Consider the following 22021-nt stretch of genomic DNA (forward strand, 5'->3'; position numbering starts at 1 on the left):
TTCTAAGATTTCTTGAGGCATTTTTGCCCCTTGCCCCCCTTAATTTCCAACACTGCGTGACATGCGCAGTAACCATTTGGCTACCAAGGCACTACTGTTTATTTCTTAACTTGTCAGGTTATATTGAACTGTGTATTTCAAGTATTTCTACTAGTTGATCATGGCTCTTTCGTAGATCCACAAGTTACTTTATTACGTTTCTAAGGTGTATGGTTCTGTGCATGAATAAAATGTGGACACACCTACAGTACCACCATGTTGACATACTAACACCATGAGTCATGGTGGGGAAATATAATGGACCCAACTGGAACCGGACTTCTCCTTACAGAGCGTCCTGTAAAAAAACATCAAATTGCTGGAGCTTACATGAGGTTAGGAAGGTTTAAATGAAGAAACATAACAATAATGATATTCTTATAATGTAATCAGTTTAGTATTGATTTATAAAAAATTATTGGAGGTCAGTTTAGTCCCCATTTTATTTACCACTACAGCTCATCACGTGGACCTGTGAACATTTTTGGCATTAATAAAAGAGATACTGAAAAACTTATGAGTTCAGACAGGCGCTAATAGCTCGATGGTGAGATAGAGGCAGATAGATTGGGGGGGGGGAGAGAGAGAGAGAGAGAGAGATAAAGTGAAGCTAAGCCGGGCTCTGAGGGCCGGTCAGTGATTAAGGGATGGGAGGGATGAACACCAGCCACTGAGGGACTAGTGTCTATCTGTGCGAGTCCATGTGAAAGCGGGGCCGAGAAAAAGCTCAGAAACAAGAACCCACTGTCACGGTATCTTAGCAACCGTCTCTGTCTCCCAGGTGACAGGGACTGACATCACTTCCTGTTGGTGAGTGTGCATGTGTGTGTACATAGTGTCCAAGTGTGAAGAAAAAAATGCACAAACTGATAGGTGAATGGGTCGTGAACGTACGTGTGAGGTTGAGCAAAGTTCATGCCCGTTTCTGTCCCCGTGCACGGCCGGCTCGGCTCTGCAGCTTCAGCAGCCCCTAACAGGTACACGACAGGATAGTGTGTGTTGGTGTGCAGGTTGGCACACACGATGCACACAAGAGCACGTTTCGAAAGCAGACTGTGGGCATATATGTGGAGTCTGTGCCATGTGCGCATGCGGTCAGCCTGATTGTACGTTATGCCAAGGGAACTATTGCCAACTGACGCCATCTGGTAGGACTACTTGGCACAAGGGGACTCTCTATGGTTCCACGACATATTGGAGTAGTTAAAATTAACACTGTGACACTATTTGGCACAAAAATATACTGAACTATCTATTACTATGTCTATTTCAGTCTCTCTCTCTCTCACCTTAAGGGTCCAAGTTGCATTCACAAAGGGGGGGCAGGACTGTGGAGACTCTGGCTGGACCATCACAAGCACAACATCACCATGTGCATGCAAAGCAAAAACAACCAAACCAAATTCACAATGACTTCTTACATGATCTATACTCCATAATTTTATTTTTTCCTCATAAAACAACTTTATCAATAATAATAATAAAAAAAAAAAATATCTAACAAAACAAATCTGAACTGAAAGAAGACACAAAAAAAAAACACAATTTCAGATTTCTATGATAAAATTCAAAACAAAAAAAATGTATAGAAAAGTAGAGTTTCCAGAATCATAACATGATTGACTGTTTCCACTGGTTTGGCTTCCTCCAGTGAGTAGCATGGAGGATTAGCGTGCTCTCGGTTTGACCATTAACTTGAAAAAAAGACTAATGCTTACATTGTCTAATTAACTTCAGCTGCTCAGTCCCGTAAAAGAAAATCTGAAACTACTCATGATTTGTTCCTTAATTATGTTGAACATTTGTAGCAATAAAGCAACAGAGCGGATGCATGTGTCCAAACTGGCAAATGGCTGCGATATAACAAAAAAAAAATCCTGTTCCTGACGCTCAATCAGATAAGGTCCATGAGGATTTCATCCTCCATGACACTGGATACTTGGGGCATCCCAGGCTGAGGCACAGCACCTCTCTGGCCTCCAGACATCATCATCTGACCTGTACACAGGTTTGGGATGTTTGGGGGGGGGGGGAAGAGGAAGAGAGTTGTAAATACTTTTTCAGGATTGATATTTTCCATAGAAAAATACTGTTGTTAGGTCTTAGTCTTAATTAATCGTACAGTAAGTACAATGAATCCTGGAGTTTGAATGACAATTGCATTTTAAAGTCCCGTTTTGCCCCTACATCTGATACAATAATGATACAATAATTTATTGTTTGTTTGTCTGTTTGAGTGTCTTTTTGTTCTTTTTTTGCACTATCCCTAGCTGCTGTAACATTGATGCAGCAGCTAGTCCCCCTTGTTGGATTAATAAAGGATTTTGAATCTTGATTTGAATTATTTATATATTAGTACACACTGTTTTCCAATCATACCATACTTTTTCAAGCATGTTTTTTTTTCTCCCATGCAGCCATCTGTTTCCATTCATTTTGCAGGAAGGTCAACTAAGAGGCATTTGAGATTTGACTGACATAGGCAAACATCAAGGTGCTTTACTGTTGTGTACAGTCATGCATAAGTCTACTGCCTCAAAGCTCAGACTCCCGGGACTTCTAAGTCAACAATGACATTAGCTGTGTTCCTGTACTATTTTGTCAGAAAATCAAACCTGAACAACAAATAATGAGCAAATATAGAATGTGGATGCAAGTTGATTTTTCTTAGATCGGATGGGGAAAAGATTATTTTCTAAAAATGCTTTTTATATATATATATATATATATATATATATATATATATATATATATATATATATATATATATATATATATATATATATATATATATATAAAAAAAATGCAGTATGCTGTCTGTAGTAATATATAGTTGGCATGACATGCAGTAAAAGGAATAAAAAGAACTAGAATCACTCTTTAAGGTCTTTCTACATTTTACTTTGGATGCCTGACACGACAGTTGTGTTGAACCAAAAACCCCTCATCTCCCCTAACTTGGACAGTTTCTAGCAACTTGAGTTTTTGTAGTTGTTTTAAATCGTTTTGGATATCAAACTTATTCCCCTTCAAAAAACACATTTTCAGACCTATATTCTGAAATGTCATGTGTACTTGGCTGACATGTTTCTGAACTCTTTCCACCTCTGTGGGGAGTGCTTGCTGACCTGCCAAGGGCTGCCTCCACTGGCCCTGCATTTGAGCCCCCCCTCCTGGTGTCGGATGGACCAACTGTGGCCCTAGACGTTGGTGAGACATCATGCCTGGCATGTGAGACACCCCACCCTGCTGCAAGGACACAGAGACAGAGGAGCCACGTTAACTTCTACAAAAATGCAGACTTTCAGAAGAGCAGTTACTGTATGAGACATTTACTACAGAGCCATTTGTTGCATTCTTACTGGCTGCTGTTGGCTTAGGAGAAGACTGCGAAGCTGTGGATTGGCTCCTGGGTTTGAGAGGCGGAGTATGGGACCCTGGGGTTGGGCTTGTCCGCTTTGTGCGACCTGGTTGGGTGGAGCACCACTGACCGGCGGCTGTTGGTTGGCTGGTCCGGCTGCTCTCATCGTCATCTGAAGGAAAGTTTAAGATGTCTTACATCACATTCAAGTAATATAAGAAAAGCAATTATGACCTACTTATTAAAAAAAGAAAAATAGAACATACAGATACAGAGATTTAAAATGTCTGTAGATTTTGGTTACTCGTGAACAACACGGTCAAAGATTTGAGCAAGTGTCAGGGATATTTTTATTTTGAAGTGATTATCACAAGACAACTTGCATATGTTAAAAATACTTCTTTGTTGGTAATTATACAGGAGTGTTTACCACCTTAAGGTTGGTATTAGTGAAGCTATTGTCTGCAATGTTTCACATGACATTAATGCAGCTTTGGAGGATAAACATAAAAATAACGGTCATACACGTCCGTGCATTGTGCATGTCACATCATGCACAATGCAAAGAGTTGCTATTCAAAAATACATGTATATGCAAATGTATGCATGTATGTTATCAATAAAAAATGCTACATGAGGAACATTCAACAGGGAGTGGTGAAGTCAACACATGCTGATAGGAATCTAGCTGTGCACCAGCCTGATGCTGAGAGGTGGGATGGGAGTGACAGTGTGTCTGTGTTTTTGTACATGTATAAAACAGGATTCCTAACAAAAATGAAAAAACAGGATGTCCACAAAGCCTGGAATTGAGTTTAACATAGATAAAGGACTTTGTGTTGTAAAATGTGCATTGTACCGATAAAACTGTTGGGTGCAGTTCAATAAAACTTGCCATTTGCCCAGCGGAAGAGGAGAAAACCTAAAACTGAATGATGCTGAAATACAGTAAAGCCGTGGACACCCTGAACACGTGTTGCTTTTATGTCAAGAGGCTACTTCAGGTCTCACCATGTTGTTCTGCCTCTGCTGCTCCTCCATCATAGAGACCTGACTAACAGAGGGCATGCCTACCACCACAGACTGGACACAGGACAGATCAGAGAGAAAAGAGGAGAGGGGAAGAGTGGTGGAAGAGTGAAAAATAAAGAGGACAGTGGAGAAAAGGGTTACCAGTAAATGCATGCAAAAATCAGTGGGCACCGGGGTAGTAAAGGTGTCAACAACAGACAGAGTGAAAGAGAAACTGGTGTGGAAACCCAGGCAGACATGCCAGCGCAGAGTGGGTTAATTTACCTGCTGCTGGACGTTGCCGTGGGAGACAGGAATGGGGCCAGGGGGCCTGTTGAGGAAGTTCTGGTTGGGGGCGACCTGACCAGGCTGCATCGGACCTGCACCTCCCAACTGCTACATAGAAACAGAGAGAAAGTGAAACAGCAGAAAGTATATTTTTCAACATTTTATCACCTTCACTTATCGACTCAGCATGCAGATGCGTCACTCTCACCTCTGCTTCACCTCTATACTCATTAACACGTTAAAGTTGCCAAGTACAAATACAAGCCCTTTTTTCGTACGTCTTTTCTGCTTGTTTAGAACTAAAAGGTGCCTTTGACTAACTGCTTTACTCAAGAGCACCGCAGCAGTCAAAGTAAGGGAGAACTTCAAGCTCACTGTCTCACACATCAATAAACAAGCATGTTCTGTATATGTAAGTTGTTGCTAATTCTATACATGTTCACTTGAGATTTTGTTTGGATAAATAATTAAATACATAAATGCTCTAATAATAAGTACAGTAAAAGCATTACTGGTCGCTGTAATTGTTCTTTCTCATACCCAAAACAGATTCTTCTTAAAGCAATTTCAATTGAAGTGATTGGCAACAGTCTCCTCACTCTTTGTTTTGTGCAAGAATTTATTCTGAGGTTCAGCTGAAGCTAATATGAGGCTTCAGCTGTCTGAGTTAGACAAATCAAGTGGGTATCTTCCGAGGTTAAATTTTTTTTAGTGCCAAATCTGCTCTGAGATTTAAAAGCAAAGAGAACTGTGGATGTTGTCCCACATTCCTTACACATAACCTTTTCTAAGTACATATGGGCTTGTCATATTGTTATAAGATAGATTTGAAAATAATTGAAATCTATGTATTACAAACAATCGTACCCATTTTGAAAAAGGTGAACGTACAAGCTTACAAGGAATATGTTCTAGAAAGATATTTGGATATTCTTATATTGCCATAATAGATCCACAATCTGTATTTAAAGACAACATATTTTCCGCATGTAATGGGTGTTGACTGTGTTGGGCTGAAACCAAATATTCACTTTGTGAGTGTGCAGACGGAAAGCAAAAACAAACATGGATAAGATGATACACCAGTGGAGACTTAACTTCAAGCACCACCTGCTGAGGTGTTCAAATTGAAGCTGGATGACTAAAGCTGTTAGCAAAAGTCTGGAGTGGAAAAATTAATATACAGTACCTATCTGGTGTTCAACGCAGAGAAAGAAGAAAGGAAGCAACCTGTTGCTTAAAATCGCAATCTGAGACTGATAACTGCTTAAAAGGGAACATTTTGAAAGAGGCAGAAGGGCTCCTGAGTTAGCTGTGCTGTGCAGGTGCTGTGGTAGCGTGTGTTTTTTTTACACTGAAGGAGAGATGAGGAGCAATGAGGGGGGTTCATCCCTCCTCTAAACACAAATTATTAACTACAGACTCAGGGAAAAAAATGCAATGGAAAAACCCCTTCACCCATCCATCTTGCTGAAACTGAACAAATCACCCTGGGATTGCGCTAATGCATGGTGCGTTTTCTTTTTCTGACCAACAATAACAGAGCAACACACAGCTTTAGGTCTTGTGAGGGAACTAACAAAACAGATGCCTCTTTCTCTCTTCTCCTGTCTATGATTTATCTCGCGTCTTTAACCCAGTAACCTGTGAAATCCCGGATCACAATTTAGGGGCCGCATCAATTTGCAAGGACAAATATTCAATTTGGTCTTGCTGTAAACAGAACAAACTGCAATCTGGTTCCTGAAGAATGCCACTCCAGGGTTTTACACAGAGAAACCTTAACTACTGGTCCAAATTGAAATTTTAATTACGTTAAGATTGCTGTAGCGCTTCCCTATTAGCAATGCAGCACTGAATATGTAATGATACACAAGAGCCAGAAAAAAAGAAAATCTTCATTAGAATTTCATGTCTTCTGCCTTCTCTAAATGCCCTGATGCTCAAACAAACACGGCTTCGAGTTACATATAGGGCTGACGCGATTTTTTCGAAAAGACATAAAATTAGCAGGGTGATTAAACAAGCGCTATCACCACTGATGAGAGCAGGCTGCGAAGAGAATTGGATCTAACTCATGTAAACCAGACAACGGGCTTCATTTTTAAATGCTGCATTGTTTCAGAGCTATGCAGCATCCCTCCTCACTGGATGCAATAAGCTGGAGTGGAGCCCTGTGATGGAAAAGACAGCTAATCCAGAGGACACATTTTAAATCACCCTGTCTCCAGGGATCAAGATGGGCAGAGAGGGAAAGTGAAATCTCCATGTCATGTGGACAAGACAGCAGCATTTGTAACCTGTAATGAACTCCGAGACAAGAACTGCTCTACCTTTAGCAGAGAGGCTGAAAGGAGGGGCCTCGTCTCTAGATTTCCTTCTCCTCCTGTCCCTAAAGATTGGCACACACCATTGCCACTCTATTGCTCCTCCTACAGCGAGTCTCATGTAATGTTAACATATGGCCAGCTTGGAGTTAAAAATTCATATCTAGCCAAGTTGTGCTTTGTTTAAAGCTGAATCTACAACTTTCCACATTTTTCAAACTAAAGCAAAGACGACGGAGTCGGCATATTCGGGTATTATGAAGTTATTACGCCTTGTTGGTTTACAGTGAAATGTCATCAACTGATGAGGAAAATTAATGCATTTTTGCACTGTACAGGTCGTAAAACAAGACAGGTGTACTAGGACTGGGAATGCAACTAACAATTATTTTCATTACTGATTTATCGGTTTGATTTTGTTTCCGATCGGGGCTGAACAATTAATCCAAATTGTATCGAAATCGCAATATGGCCTACTGCAATTTTCAAATAGCAGGAAGTGCAATATTTGTTAAATATTGAATGATATACTGTGGTGCTGCAGAGATGTCCTGAACTTAAGAAAGCATCTTTGTTTGGTAAAGATCCCTGCAATAATCACACCATAATCATGTTTTTCAATGAAAAATGAGAAATAATCATGTGAAAATGATCACTCCCTCTAATATCGCAAATCATATCGCAATAGCAGTCAAAATAATTGAATTCAGATTTGTTTCAAAACCGTTCAGCCGATTTTTGATTAATGAAAATTATGGAAACCACCTAGTCTCACATTTAGAAAGCCAGAACCAGCTGATTTGGGGCATTTCTGCTTAAAAATTACTTGAAACGATTGATCACTTACGAACATTTTTTAAACAAATAAACTAATCATTTCACCTCTAAATATGACAAACCCACTAACAGTATGGTAACAGTCTAATACTACAGGAAATGTGTTACTTCAGGTGTTTCACTACATAATAATCATATTAATTACAAACAATTACAAATGTAAGCTTAAAGACTGTTTCAGGTGCTGCAAGTATTACAGTTAGCATTCTATTGTCCCTACAAAAATGGACACTTTATAAACACTAGTACTGTGTAATGTATAAAGAAAAGCTTACAAGCTGTGAAGCTCTAAATGGATGTTAACACAGTATAACTACCATTAACAGTAACCTAACACAGTACACAGTGTTAAAGAGACAATGTTGTTGAGAATGCAATCAATTCAACATAACAAGTGCATGTATGTATTGCACCTATTATTTCCCTCACTTAAGCAGAGATAATGAAGTGGGAGTGCAACAGTCAGCTAATGCTTGCAGTAGGAATTTAGCTAATGCTAGCCCCCTTAGCTTATGCTAGAGTGAGAGACGTTAGCGGCTGCTGTGAAGATACTGGGAGCTCTAAATGAAATGTCAATAACAATGCACCTTAATGCCGTAAACAATGTTCCTCGATTCCCCCGTGCTCCTCTATAATGCCTCCTCATTATCACCTCATTTTGGTCTCCACACTGAAACCTTCCTCTCTCCCCACCAGCCCCACATCCTCCTTCTATCACCACTCACCGCTCTGTGCTGCTGGACCTGCTTGTGGTTGGTGATGACTTGCCGGATGCCGTTGACAAAGCCGCTCTGGTCGTTAGGGATGAGGCCCATGAATATTTTTTTCTTGGATGAGTAGAGCAGCATCAGCACCCGCACTTCACAGGGCGAGGTAGTGTGGGGGAAGTGGACGCAGCCGGCCTGCAGGGAGGGTCACAGGGCAGATTAAGACCTTGACATGGGACCCTGTCGTAATTATGGGATGGGCTCGGGGACATAACCTACTCCTGAGCGCCTTTGCCCAAATAAACATATCAGTTTTATTAATTGAACGCAAATGGTATTAACTTAATTCATACTGTGCCTTTACTGAGCCGTAAATCAAATTCAGGCAAAGAGGCAGAGCTCAGCTGGACTGAATACTATTAATGCCTCTGCTATTTCTCAATGGTATTACCTCATTAACAATCCACCACACTGGCAAAACCCCTATCATTATGCTCGCCTTCTGAAACTGAATCAAAACGAAACAATTAAAAAGGGTTTTGTCTGTACTGATGGCAAAGCATGTTTAAAATCATACTATCTGGTATGAAAGTGACTAAATGTATGGGCTGGAACCCCCTCTAGAGTCTTTAACACAACACTGCAACACAGCTTCATGTTCAACTACTGGACAGAGGTGGGACTGGCACTCAGTTGCCACTCATGGAAAATGTATTGAGCTAAACTGAATGATGGATAAGTTTGGGGGCATGGAGGGAAAACACATTTTAACCTCACAAAACTAGAGCTGGAAAACTTACAAAGCCATTGGCCATAATGCGGTACAGGCCTTTCAGCGACTCCACGTCTTTGTTGGTGAAGAGAAACTGAACCATTCGAGAGTTTCTGAAGAGGTGACCTAAGGTTGTCTACAGAAGGAGAGGGCAAGAGAGGGCTCAAGTTATGCATCAATAATAAGCAAGTGTCACCACACACTACAACAAAAGCTAAAAAATATGGTCTCACCAGTAGTTGCTGTGGAATCAGCTGCATGATGAGCTTCTGTGGCCACTGGTCCGTGTTTCTGTTTGGAGACACAATGCCAGCGGTAAACTGTTTGCACAAAACAACCCACCCTTTAATACAGATAAAGCCCATAGTGTTTGATTGGCTACTCACAGATTTTCCCCTTGGTTAACATGCACTTGACATGGCAGAGAGCGTGTCAGTTTGGTGGTTGAATCCATAGAAGAGGCTTTAGGCTTCTGCAGGAAAGGGGGGAGGTGAGGAATGACATGAAAAAAGAGTAAAGTTAGACAGTGGGCCTAAAGAACACCTGGAGCAGAACATCTTATAATCCCACATGAACCTGTGACCAAACCAACAAAAGAAGGCTGTCGGAACCACCACACCTTCAATTCAACAAGATACCTTAAGCAGAACAAGTACAAGAGAAAATTAAGCATAAGTCCTGATTGGGTTTAGTAAAAATATGTTATGAGGATATGATATAAAATGTTTGCATATTGTTTTACTGAGCTTTTTCACAGTACTGGCCCCTTAAAGTTTAGAGTGGACATGAGGCTCAGAGAAACCAATTACTGAAAGGTTGAAAAACAAACTACTGCTTTTAACACATTGAAATACTTTGAGAACGATTCACCTCTAGATATATTTTGTACTTTAAAAAGGAGGACTGGACTGTGTGTTCTAACTGCTTTTGAATCACAACCCTAAAAGTCCCTGAGAAAACTTAAGGCGAAGTGCTGGAAAAGACACTCCAAATGACTGTCCAACCTCAGATTCAAGAGTTATGGCGGCCAACAATTTTACTTTCGCAACTAATTAAATGGACATGGGAATTTTCTACACATACTTCTTTTAATTTGGCAAAATATAACTGCAGAGGCATTGCCTGATTATGGGGTGCATGGGTTGCTGTTGTGATACATACCCATTACACTGACTTTACTTGTGGCGAGCTAAGGATGCCTCCTAACTAACTGTCTCTTTCTGGGGGTGCTCTGGGAATGCTGGGGACACCAAGGAAACCCAGGACATGCTGGAGGATTACATCTTCCAGCTGACCTTGGAGCAGTTGGAGCATATTGCTGAGGAAAAGGACATGTGGGCGACCCCTGCTCACCCTTTTGCCACTGTGACCCTATTCACGACAAGCAATTAAAAAATGGGCGGATGGATGGACTTTTAAAGACCCGCAGACAACCTGTTCTTTGGTAAAATGTCAAGATTGGAAAAAAAAAAGAAAACAAAACAAGAAGTACTTTCTAAGCACATCGATGCTGCAACCCCACTGGGAAAACCACCAGCATGCTTCATCTTCAGGGCATCAATACAGGATCAATGATCAATCAATCACATATTAGTCAGGCCTACATTAGTCCCTGTGCTGTCCATTACACATGTATTGTGACGACTTTTCTCTGCAGACTAATGGGTTATCTAGGTTCAGGGCTCACTAAAGCAAGAATAAAATATGGGAAGAGCAACAAAAAAATCCTATCAAAAAACACTTCTACCTTAAATTAGGAGCAGATTGAAAAATGAATGTTGGCAAAACCATTCTGGAAAGTTAGCCCACATTTGAGACAAAAAAAGCTTTCAGGAATTAACAGATTGAAATTCAGCCAAAAGAGAGCAAACCATATTGATAACTCTGAGCAAGCTCCAGCCGTGTGCAGCATGCTGGCATCCCTTGTGAGAGTTTTTTTCCCCCAACAACCATTTCTTCAAACAAGTTGTAGTGTCTGTAGTGTAATTCTCCTCAACATTACAGATTACTCCAGAGGAGAATCACTTACAGAGCTGAAAGCCTAATGAGCGGACTGGAGGAGGAAAGAACAGATTAAGAGCAATGCTGCATGCTCCTAATCTGTCCACTTAGGTTGTTTGCGGCTGTACATGCTCACAGGCAAGATTTAGAGTTTCCTAAGCTTCCCACTCTTATTCCTGTCCATTTAACTGACTTAGATCATTTTGACAAACAGAAGAGGGAGGATGAGACTTTAGTCGATAGAGGCGATTGATCCGAGTCCGTCCACAAACACAAACACTTGAAGGCCTCATGAGTGTGGCATAAAAGCCATTAACATCCATTTCCCTGGCTCAGCACAGCAACTGCAAACTAATTCGATTTGACCTTGAGTTAAAGCAATATTAGTAGGACGGTAAAATAATGTGCAATTAATCATACTGTACAATAATCAATGACAGGTGGTCATTACCACTCACAACAGTGAAAGCTCCTAGACAGTGATGATGGTCACGGAATGTCGGAAGTAACTGAAAAAAACCTGCTGCACATAATTCCAATAAAACCACGACTTGCTGATTTTACAACTTCACTTAGCATACAAAAACATTGGTTTTGTACTTTTAGCATGTGGACTTTAGAGGTGCTGGGAAGCAGATGTGTCCTTTGGGCAGAGCAAGGCTATTTGTTTCTCCATGTTTCCAGTCTCCATGATAAGCTAAGCGGCTGCTGGCTGTCGTCTCATATTTACCGTACAGACATGAGAGTGGAATCAATCTTTTCATCTAACTCTCAGCAAGAAAGGCAATATGTGCACTTCCCAAAATGTTGAACTGTTCCTTTAACTGACTTCTGTCACCTTAAACTAGAGGACTAAAGTATGGGACTACTGAACTAGGATAGCTTTCACCTCAGCCACTTAACATTCAGTTATCAGTACTAATATGTGATTCTAATCAAACTGCAGGGATTGATCTAAACACTTTCTTTTAAAAGTGTATAATACTGCTTTATTTTCAGGGGACCAACTATTCAAAATCAGACCTTTTACTAGGTATTACCTCTTGCCACTCCAAAACACCGGTCCATGCCACAACCTTATTGGCCACACCTGGCTGCTGTCCAATGGGATTTGGATTGCCTTGAGCTCCAGGCACACCAGACTGTCAAGAAAATAGAAGAGGAGGAGGTTACATGTACAATTTAAGACCTTTTCAAGAAATACAAGTGCACTTGTCGATTCAAAAAGGAAGAAAACAGACTATTAGAGAATAATATAAACGTTTCTTCCTTTTAGAGATCTGGAGATTTTCTTACATGCTTTTGTTACCTTAGAGGATGAACACCTACCTAACTGTCTAAATTAGATAAAGTTTTTTTTTTTTTTTTTTCTGATCAACCTGATGCGTTTCTTAGCTATTTAGATTCAACAAAATGTGTGTATTTCAGCCCTCAGTGAAATCTGTACTGCCAATTCCCCACCTCACCTTGTAAAGTTTCATGATTTCACAGGCAACATGCAATTATAGTTGAATATTAAATACATAACAAGAACATTGGAAATAACTGCTTCTAGCCCACCATGCTCCTGAAAACAAGATAAAACCTAAATCCGGCCTTGTTCCATCTTATTTTTCATTCTGTTGAGTTTTATAACGGTTGGCAACCATAAGGGCATTACCGCCATCCGCTGGACTATCACTTGACCCATGTATTCCGGCATTGCTATGGCATGATTCCTGAATGTAGTGCATGTGTAAATAGTAAAAATCACTAGCGGTGCCTAAAAAGGCTATCTCAGTAATTTACCGGGAACTATGTGTGTAAGAGGCTTTAGACCCCTGCAAATTTCTGTATGTGTAAGTCAGTCAGCCTTCCCTAGCCATCTATCGTCACTTTTAAATCACGGCTAAAGACACAACTTTATACAATGGCGTTTGAGTTCTTGTAATTGTCAATAGAACATAAAACTAAATAATGTAATCTGTTAGAGCTATTTATTTATCTATTTGTGTTTCAATTATTTAATTGTATTTTATGTGCTCTATAAATAAATGTGACTTGACTTGTCCCTGGTCAGGCAGTGTATTACATTGTTGTCTTCTCCGTGGTTGGTTAGATGATCACTCATGATCACATCCTCTTTTTTAATCCCTTTATTTTGTATGTCTGTGTGACTCAGGAGGACACCCCTTGTACACGTACAAAAGCTTGGTGAAAGGGATATGAAACTATAATATATATATATATATAAACTAAAACAATTATTGACAATTCAATATGGTGTCATTTGATGGACCTGGATGGAGGTAAATACTGAGAGCAAGACGAGCTGAACACATGTAATCTAATTTGAATTTAAAGTACAAGAGATGCAACACAAATATTGGTTGGGATTTCAAACTGCAATTATAGCACCTCCTTAAGACAATTAGTATAATTCTGAAATTGTTTGTATGCAGTAAAGATATGCCACAGTTATAGAGCAATAGCTCTATTACACTACAGGAACTTAATGGCCTGTATTTGGGGCTGCGCCCCAACCTGAATCTATTGTGTTTTCACTGTGTTTTACAAACCGGAATGTTTTGGATGAACATCACTGAAAAGGTGCCAACAATCTTAAATTTGCACAGACAAATAAATAACAAGGCAGCAAGACATGCATGTCACATATTCTGAATCAGAATATATCCTTTATATTAAAACAAACTCCTTTGCAGTGCTTATCTAAACACATGCCCTGCATTATTAAAGGAATAGTGTTAGATGAGAAGATTGGTTCCGCTGCCAGCAGGGGAAAAATAGCTCGCCTGGTTAGGTAATCTCTCTCTACCATCACCTCCATTGTCATTAGTGAGCTCACTAATGATCACATTATAACCCTAACCCTAACCCTAGTACGCAATGGTTACATGTTAAGTTACGGGTCGTCAAGCTCCTGTAGTGATAAACGTCTGTAAAAAATGATCACAACCTACCATGTTGGGCTGTGAAGGCGCTGTAGGCTGATTCACGCTGGGTTGCTGTTGAGGTAGTCCCTGCGTCGGCTGATTGGGTACAGGCTGTCCTGGGGGTGGGACTGGCTGCTGCTGATTGGGAGCAACTTGTGGCATCATGGGCTGTGATGCTGTAGTGACTGTTGCGATGTTGGGCTGAGGGAGCTTCACCCCAGGGACTGATGGGATGGTTGGCTGACTGGGGAACGGAGGACCTTGATTGACCATTCCTGGGACTAGAGGAGGCAGAGAGAACACAAAAGTCAGAACAGATACCACGTTTAAAAACATGTATTAAAAAAAAAAGAAAAAAAAAAAAAGGCACATGACCATTACCGAACAATGCTCTAAAAAAAGCCATTCTGACTTTTACACAAATGTTTGGTTACTTTTAGTATTTACTAATCTAAAAACCATTTCAGAAAAAGAGACAATAAGCTTTACTGTAAAATGCAGACACAGTCACACACACAGTGTGCAGACAGAGACGCCGCGACTAAAACCTTGGCTAGCAAAAATTGTTCACAAAATGTCCACTCGTAACTCACAGCGACTCTTCTGGTTGTTGGCCTGATCCACGGCCATCTGTGCAGCCACCTGAGCCGCAGTCATGGGGGCTGGATTCTGTCAGCAAGCAGATTAAAGGAAGACAATGCTGAGTGAAACGTTTTAGGGAAGGAACATAAACGCCACTGTCTGAAACTGAGCCAAAAGCCGGCGGCAGGAATTAGTCTCCAGGAAGCTTTACGCTGTGTGGCTGCTTGCCCATTACCTGATAAGGGTGGGCTGGGTTGATGGGTGGAAGGGGCTGTGAAGGTCCGCCAAGAGGCTGACTGACAGGCAGCGGCTGAGGAGGGAGGACAGGTTTGAGTGGCCCAGGTCCTCCACCTGAGGAAACTGGAGACAGACAGTGGGATGAGCTTTGAGTTTGTACACAGTTTTGTAAACTTCATGTAGGAGTAAAACAGTGTAGTGGAAAATGACTGCTATAAGAAATATGTTATTCAGTTATGCAGTAAATTTAATCAGTTAGTAGTAGTGCATGTGTCCTCAGATAACACTGTTTTGTAGAGAACTGCCCCCGGGACAGGTGAAGTAAACAGAACTATTGAAATGTCGAATTGGGATAAGACCATCCTGATATTGATTAACTGGCAGTGGCAACTAAGGTAAATGTCGCCACTATTGAAAACAGCCTACATCAGAAGCGAGGGAAATACAACCATTGACTGGCATCTTGGTATCTTGGATTGGCAGGAGGAGGAGCAATAAAGCTTTATAACCATGTCACTGTGTCCAGTGTTTTAGTCTTGTCGCTGCAGAGTCAAGACTCTGGTGGTGATGGCACAGTGGATATGACACATGCCTTTGGTGTGGGAGACCTGGGCTCGATTCCCACTGCGATACATCAACCAATGTGTCCCTGAGCAAGACACTTAACCCCTAGTTGCTCCAGAGGCGTGCGACCTCTGATATATATAGCAATTGTAACTAAGTCGCTTTGGATAAAAGCGTCAGCTAAATGACATGTAATGTAAAAGACTCAGAACTTTGTAATATTCTTTTGTAATAAAGTATTTCAATTAAAGACCTCTTCCCCGGCTGATTTTTCCACCAGTAAAAAGTACTTTGTACTATAAAATAAAAGGACTTCACACACCGATCACAGAAAGGTGCAGGAGTAACCATTAGGTCTTCTTTAGGTCTTTCTTTACGACTGCTGAGGCTACCACCAATTACAGATTGGCTTCACATCATCAATCACATCGTCTTGCAAGTGAATTGTGTGAAATTTTGAATATCTCCTGCAGCAGTTAACACGTGAAATTAGCAACTAGTATCTTACAACCATATTATTCGGGATGTAATTACAGGAAACTGGCCAAAATGAAATATGATCAAAACCAGACTTGGAGCTTGGAGGAAAGTCTGCTGCTGGTAGAGGAGGTACCTCAGAGAAAACGAATAATAAAAGGGAAATTTAGCACCACAGTGAAAAGCACAGACAAAAAAAGATGCATGGAAGGAGATTACAAACAACATTAATGCCAGCTTTACTCTCCTCATTCGCAGCCCTGAGGAATGCAAAAAAAAAAAGAAAGAAGTGGTGTAACATCCTATCAAAAGTGTGTCTGGAGATAAGAAGCTTACAATAATGCAGCTGCTACAACTGGGAAACTATAAAACTAAACTTTGCATGTTGCTACAGATAACATATTGGTAATTATGAACAGTGCTATACTGTACAAGCATTCTTAGAAGGTGTGTACGTGGCTATGTCTGCATCATGTAAGGACATTAAGGTTTATTTATACAGTAAGCACTGCTCAAAACAAAAGTTACAAAATGCTTCACTTTTTTTTTTATATTTGCATTTTCTGCAGACATCTATGATCATGTCTGGCTGAGACCTCTGCCGCTCTCGTAAAGATAAAAACAATTAAAAAAAAAAAAAATTCAGTCAAAAGGAATTAAAGTTAAGCAGCTTCTATTATTAAAGCTGCACTGATTTTTGGCCACCTGTGGGCAGACAAGCTCCACAACCAGCTGACAGACACAGCAGTGACATAGTATACCTCCTGATAACGTTGTTACCTGCTAACCTGCTGGCAAAGAAATATCTGTCTCTTTAGCTGCTAGATATTCAACTTCCTGCACCAGCTAGTCATTAACGTCTTCGTCTGATGTTTAAAGTTCGGCGAAAAGCATACAGCAACATTTTATCAGATGCATTTTGATAAAAATGAATCTAAAATAGAGTAATGCCCATAAGATAGTTATTTTAGTGCATAAGTTCTGGGTTGTAAAACAGCTATCTATTATAGGGTTTCATGATAGTAATTATCACTCATGTTGTTTATGAAGGAATTAACTGCTTTACCTAGCTTTTAACTCTGCTTATTCACAGATACTGATTAAAACTGGAGAGTCAAAAAACATCACATTAAACATACAATAAATATTGTTAAACATATCCTCACAGTCTAATGCAAATTTACTTATTTCAGAAGACATTTAAATTGATTTGGACAGACTGGTCTCACCGCAGTAGCCCTCAAACAAACTGGCCGACCATTAGCTCACTGGGTATAGTGTTTGCCCCATGTAGTTGAATCCTTGGCAGCGGTTCAGGTTCGAATCTGACCCATGGGCCTTTGCTGCGTGTCATTCCCTCTCTATGTGTACCATTTAATAAAACATTCTTAAAAAGAAAAGAAAAAAAAGAAACGTGTTAAATGTCGTTTCTCACCAGGAAGCGAGATGCCTCTGACTAGGACCATGTGGAAGGGGTCCTGACTGTAGTCTGGATGGGGTTCAACCGCACCTCCTCCTGAAGACGCCCGCTCAAACAAAGACCTTAGAGCGGGCAGTTTCCGAGGAGCCACCACAGAGAAGTGAATTCCTCTCTAAGAAATGTGACAATGAAATATATTCAATGCTCAGTTTGCTTTTTATCAAATCAAGTAAATCAAATACAAATACCACTGATACTACCCCATCCATAGAATACATAGAACAAAAATTATGACACAATTAAGTTTGTCACAAGTACTTCATGGAGACGATATAAGTGATAACTCACATCTCTGATGATTTTGACCAAGTTGTCTGCTGTGCAGCCGGTGTAGCTGACACTCTCCACAGCAGGAAGCAGGTATGGTGGAGAATTACACAGTAGCACACACACCTTGTGGGTTTGACCTCTTGTAAAGGTAGAAAAAGCAAAAAGCTACGATTTTCAAGTCATTGTGATTTTTGATTTTTATTTTTTTAAGAATTTTATGGAGGGCATCAGAGGAACCACAGGTAAAACACTGGAGTGCCTCATCGCTCAGTTGTTGTGGTTGCTACTTAAATTTAAAGCGCAGTCTGTAGATCTGTTTACAGCTATTTCAATGGAGACACTCCATGTGTGTGTTTTTTTGCATGGTTTTCTTGCCCTTAGAAACAGTAGGACAATCTCTACCACCACACCATAACAACAACTTATCCGGTACTTAGCCGGTATTAAGCAAAAAAACATGGTTGTTACATGTTATATAATTTTTTTTACAGAAGCAATATAGTTAATATAGTTATAGTATTGTAGTAATATAGTTATAGTATTGTAGTACTATAGGGATCATTGTAACAATCACTCCATTGGAGGCGGTGATGGTACTTTGAAAATGTGTAGACAGTTCAAAGTTCGGGCTGTGGCTCCTAACGATCACAAAAACAATGTAATTGAGAAAAACAACTGTTTTGCAAATTACATTTTGTAAGTGAACTCTTATTTTGTCTTGTGTTCTGACGGGGAATTCAAACAGATCCACGGAAAAAGGATTAAGAGAAATTTGACAGTTCAAGGTGCTTTCACTGTTTTTTAAGTTCAATTAATGCAACATCTTTCCAAAAGTCAATGAGTAATCGTGTTAAATAATCGTGATTTCAATATTAACAAAAAATAATTGTGATTTTAATTTTTCAGAATCGAGCAGCCCTAGTATAAATGAACAGTGCAAAACAAAAAGACTGCCTTACATTTGCTCCCTCATTTTCTTAAAGTCATCAAAGAGCTGCAAGGCCACAGAGAGCCCCTCTGCAATTAGACTACAGCTTTCTGCTCCGCCACCCATGAACCTGTGTGAAGAAACAGGGTCATATTTAATATTTGCAAAATCATACTCTCTCATTGGTCTGTTATGATAAAATAAAGCATCATGAAACCACAGGAACGTCAACTCAATAATAATTAAGTAGATCATTTTAACAATTTACTGGATGCTGTCGATCCACGAGACAAACTCAAAGGCAGAGCTGGTTGGTGCGTGACACTGGACATATGACTCAGGAGCACAGTCCACTGTGTTAAACACCACAAGACCGTACTGTGTCCCTCCATACTAGAAGGACAAAACAAACATGGGAATATGTATATTAGCAACACTGACGGAGTTTTTCTAAGCAATACATTTATGAAACCACTGACGAAGAATGTGAGTTGAAACATTTTTTAAAAAAAAAGGAGGGGGAAACACTTACATCTCCACCAAAATCTGTTTCTGCTGGGGGCCCTCCATTGAAATATCTATGGTAGATAAAATAAAAAAATAAAAACATGCATTTAGACATGACAACATGAATAATACAGGAATAACTTTGCAAATGGGAAATCAGTGTTCTTACTCAATAGCTGGCAGTATGTAATTTTTCCTTAGAGATTCAAAGTAAGGTCCAAGGTTTGCCGTCCCTTCGATGACAAACACCACATCAGCCACCTGGTTGGTCCCGGGCTTAGTGGACGGCTCCATGAGTGCCGAACCCGCCACCATGGATCTGGACAAGAAGAGGGGACATATTTGAAGTTTTATGCAAGTGCAATATCCATGGTATAGCAGAAAAATCTATTATTAGAGCGTTTCCAATGCAGGAACTTTACTTGCCTTTCAACCGGAAGAACTAGGGATTACATTTATTTCCTGAATTTTAGATCCTAACTCAAAAGTAATATATCAACAGCACTACTTTACAAGCACCCACGTTTCCCAATGCTCATTACTCAGTGGTGGAAAGTAAATAAGTACATTTACTCAAGTACTGTACTTAAGTACAATTTGCTTAAGTATTTCTATTTTATGCTATGCTTTTATGCATTACATTACATGTCATTTAGCTGACGCTTTTATCCATTATATATATATATATATATATATATATATATATATATATATATATATATATATATATATATATATATATTGCAAAATATGCTATATGTCAGAGGTTGCACGCCTCTGGAGCAACTAGGGGTTAAGTGTCTTGCTCAGGGACACATTGGTTGATGTATCGCAGTGGGAATCGAGCCCAGGTCTTCCACACCATATGCATGTGTCATATCCACTGCGCCATCACCACCATTTACACCTTTACTCCACTATTTCTACTATCCCATTTTGGAAGCCAATATTGTATATTTTACTCTACATTTATTTGACAGCGTTGGTTTGCCGAGTCAGACTGTTAGTACAAAATATAACTCAACAAATGAATGATGATGTATTGTCACCCTGCAATATAAAAAGTCGTTGAAATTATCTCCACCTTTACCAGCGGCGATATTAAAGTGATGCACACATTAATGCCTCAATTTTCAGAATAATAGAATATTATAATATATACACACCACTTCTGTATACTGAGTACCTTTACTTAACGATTTTGAATGCAGGACTTTTATTTATAACAGAGTATGTCTACACTATGGTATTGCTAGAGTACTTCTTCCACAACTGTCATTACTACTGATTGCATAGAAAATCGGCAAATAAATTAGTCGGGACCATTCTCTAGAATATAGAGAAATAAACAACTGCTTTTTTGAGGTAATAATAGTACATTTATTTATGTTAATTCTGTTTCAAGTCTGACATTTTGCTTAATGGTCCAGATCTTTTTACTTTCCTCTATTCGTAAACGCTGTACATATAAAAAACCTCACACATGTAAATAGTTTAATTTTATCACCTCTTATTTCTTCACTCGACACATTACACTGGTGGGAGACAGAGAGAACGAACCACGTATAAAAGCTGTGTCGCTTCAAGTTCTGCTGAATCCAAGAGAGAAAGTGAGAAGTTAGGAAGCTAAAGATACTCTGCACTGACTAACAAGGTAATATTATCCAACCTAACTCACTGCTAAAAAGAAGCATCCCTGCTAAATGCTATGAGCCCTTTTCTGTGCTCTGGTGAGTGAGAAAACGAAATCAAAAGGAGTCTGCACGGCCAAAACACACACACAACTGCACAGAATACATTCAGTGTTAGCTTAGCTAGGTAAATGTCAGCGATTTAAGATATATTTGTTAAAAATATCAACTATCCCACCGTTAGCTAGAAAGTGATGTGGACTGACCTGGTGGTTTCCGGCTGCCAGTCGAATCGTGAGATTACTTAGCTAAACACAAATATAACGTAAATCAGTTAGAACTAGCTCAATGCTAGCATAATTTCATTTGTTGTATTTTTGACGGAAGTGACAAACACCGACCCGCCCACAAAATGTGACGTAACCAACATTTTCTTCGTCTCGGGGGTGCTGCCTCCTACAGTTAAAAAATCTTGAACCAAGCTGCCCGTAGCATCCAAACCCACGTGTTCATCATGTCGCAAGTAGCCTAAGCAGTAGTATATAAATATATTGGCCTATATGGGCCAGAATCTGCCTTTGGAGGGAGGGAAAGTATGTTGGAAAGTATGTTGTTGCATGTCATTGGGCATTTTTAAGTGGGTATGTGGAAATCACGGAGCATTCTTAGTGGGTATACTGCGTATACCTGCTTATCACTTAGCCTAAGGTAGCGTGCATTTATTTGTATAACACCTTTTAATACCGTGCTTTTTACATGAGCTATAAAAAAATAAATTACATACACACAAGATAGGCTATAGCCTAAAAGAACTTTAACAGGATACAAAACGACAAAACAGGGTCAGGCTAAATTACTACGCAGTTACAGTGCAGTGCAAGATGAAAAGCCCCAAATAAAGGCAGTGGCAAACAGAAAAGCTTTAAACTGCAAAGCAATGGTAGTTGGAGCAGGCCTCAAGATTTCCCCAGATGACCTGATATCTAGACGGTTCATAACAATGCAGTCAGAAATGTATTTTGGCGCTAAATCATACATGCTTTATCAACCAACAGTTGTATTGTAAATT

General features: G+C 39.9%; 1 protein-coding gene across 8 annotated transcripts; it reads right to left on the reverse strand.

Moving 5' to 3' along the window:
- Positions 1–1461: 1461 nt before the first annotated feature.
- On the reverse strand, positions 1462–21354 carry med25 (mediator complex subunit 25). Of its 8 annotated transcripts, none has more exons than XM_078269520.1 (21): positions 21219–21354; positions 20829–20910; positions 19491–19640; positions 19347–19392; positions 19083–19207; positions 18846–18944; positions 17905–18025; positions 17572–17728; positions 15094–15218; positions 14870–14945; positions 14304–14557; positions 12384–12485; positions 9729–9811; positions 9576–9633; positions 9371–9478; positions 8589–8765; positions 4697–4807; positions 4412–4483; positions 3402–3572; positions 3168–3288; positions 1462–2037 (listed from the first exon to the last, which is right to left on the reverse strand). In XM_078269520.1, the coding sequence occupies exons 3-21, from the start codon at positions 19634–19636 to the stop codon at positions 1934–1936; spliced, it is 2256 nt and encodes a 751-aa protein (XP_078125646.1). In that variant the 5' UTR covers positions 19637–19640; positions 20829–20910; positions 21219–21354; the 3' UTR covers positions 1462–1933. The 8 variants fall into 8 exon arrangements, with proteins under 8 accessions (XP_078125646.1, XP_078125645.1, XP_078125640.1 ...); XM_078269519.1 differs by having other exon boundaries at positions 4697–4804; positions 9729–9814; XM_078269514.1 differs by having other exon boundaries at positions 9729–9814.
- Positions 21355–22021: the final 667 nt, after the last annotated feature.

This window comes from Sander vitreus, chromosome 15 (genome assembly GCF_031162955.1).
Source record: "Sander vitreus isolate 19-12246 chromosome 15, sanVit1, whole genome shotgun sequence".
Taxonomy (NCBI): domain Eukaryota; kingdom Metazoa; phylum Chordata; class Actinopteri; order Perciformes; family Percidae; genus Sander; species Sander vitreus.

What these genes read in the sequence shown, in the direction of transcription:
- med25 (XM_078269518.1), bottom strand. Translation starts at nt 19,636, where the DNA reads ATGGTGGCGGGTTCGGCACTCATGGAGCCGTCCACTAAGCCCGGGACC. An exon ending in AAACAGATTTTGGTGGAGAT is followed by an intron (nt 19,208 to 19,346) that starts GTAAGTGTTTCC and finishes TTGTCCTTCTAG; the next exon opens with TATGGAGGGACACAGTACGG. An exon ending in TGGTCAAAATCATCAGAGAT is followed by an intron (nt 17,729 to 17,904) that starts GTGAGTTATCAC and finishes CACATTTCTTAG; the next exon opens with AGAGGAATTCACTTCTCTGT.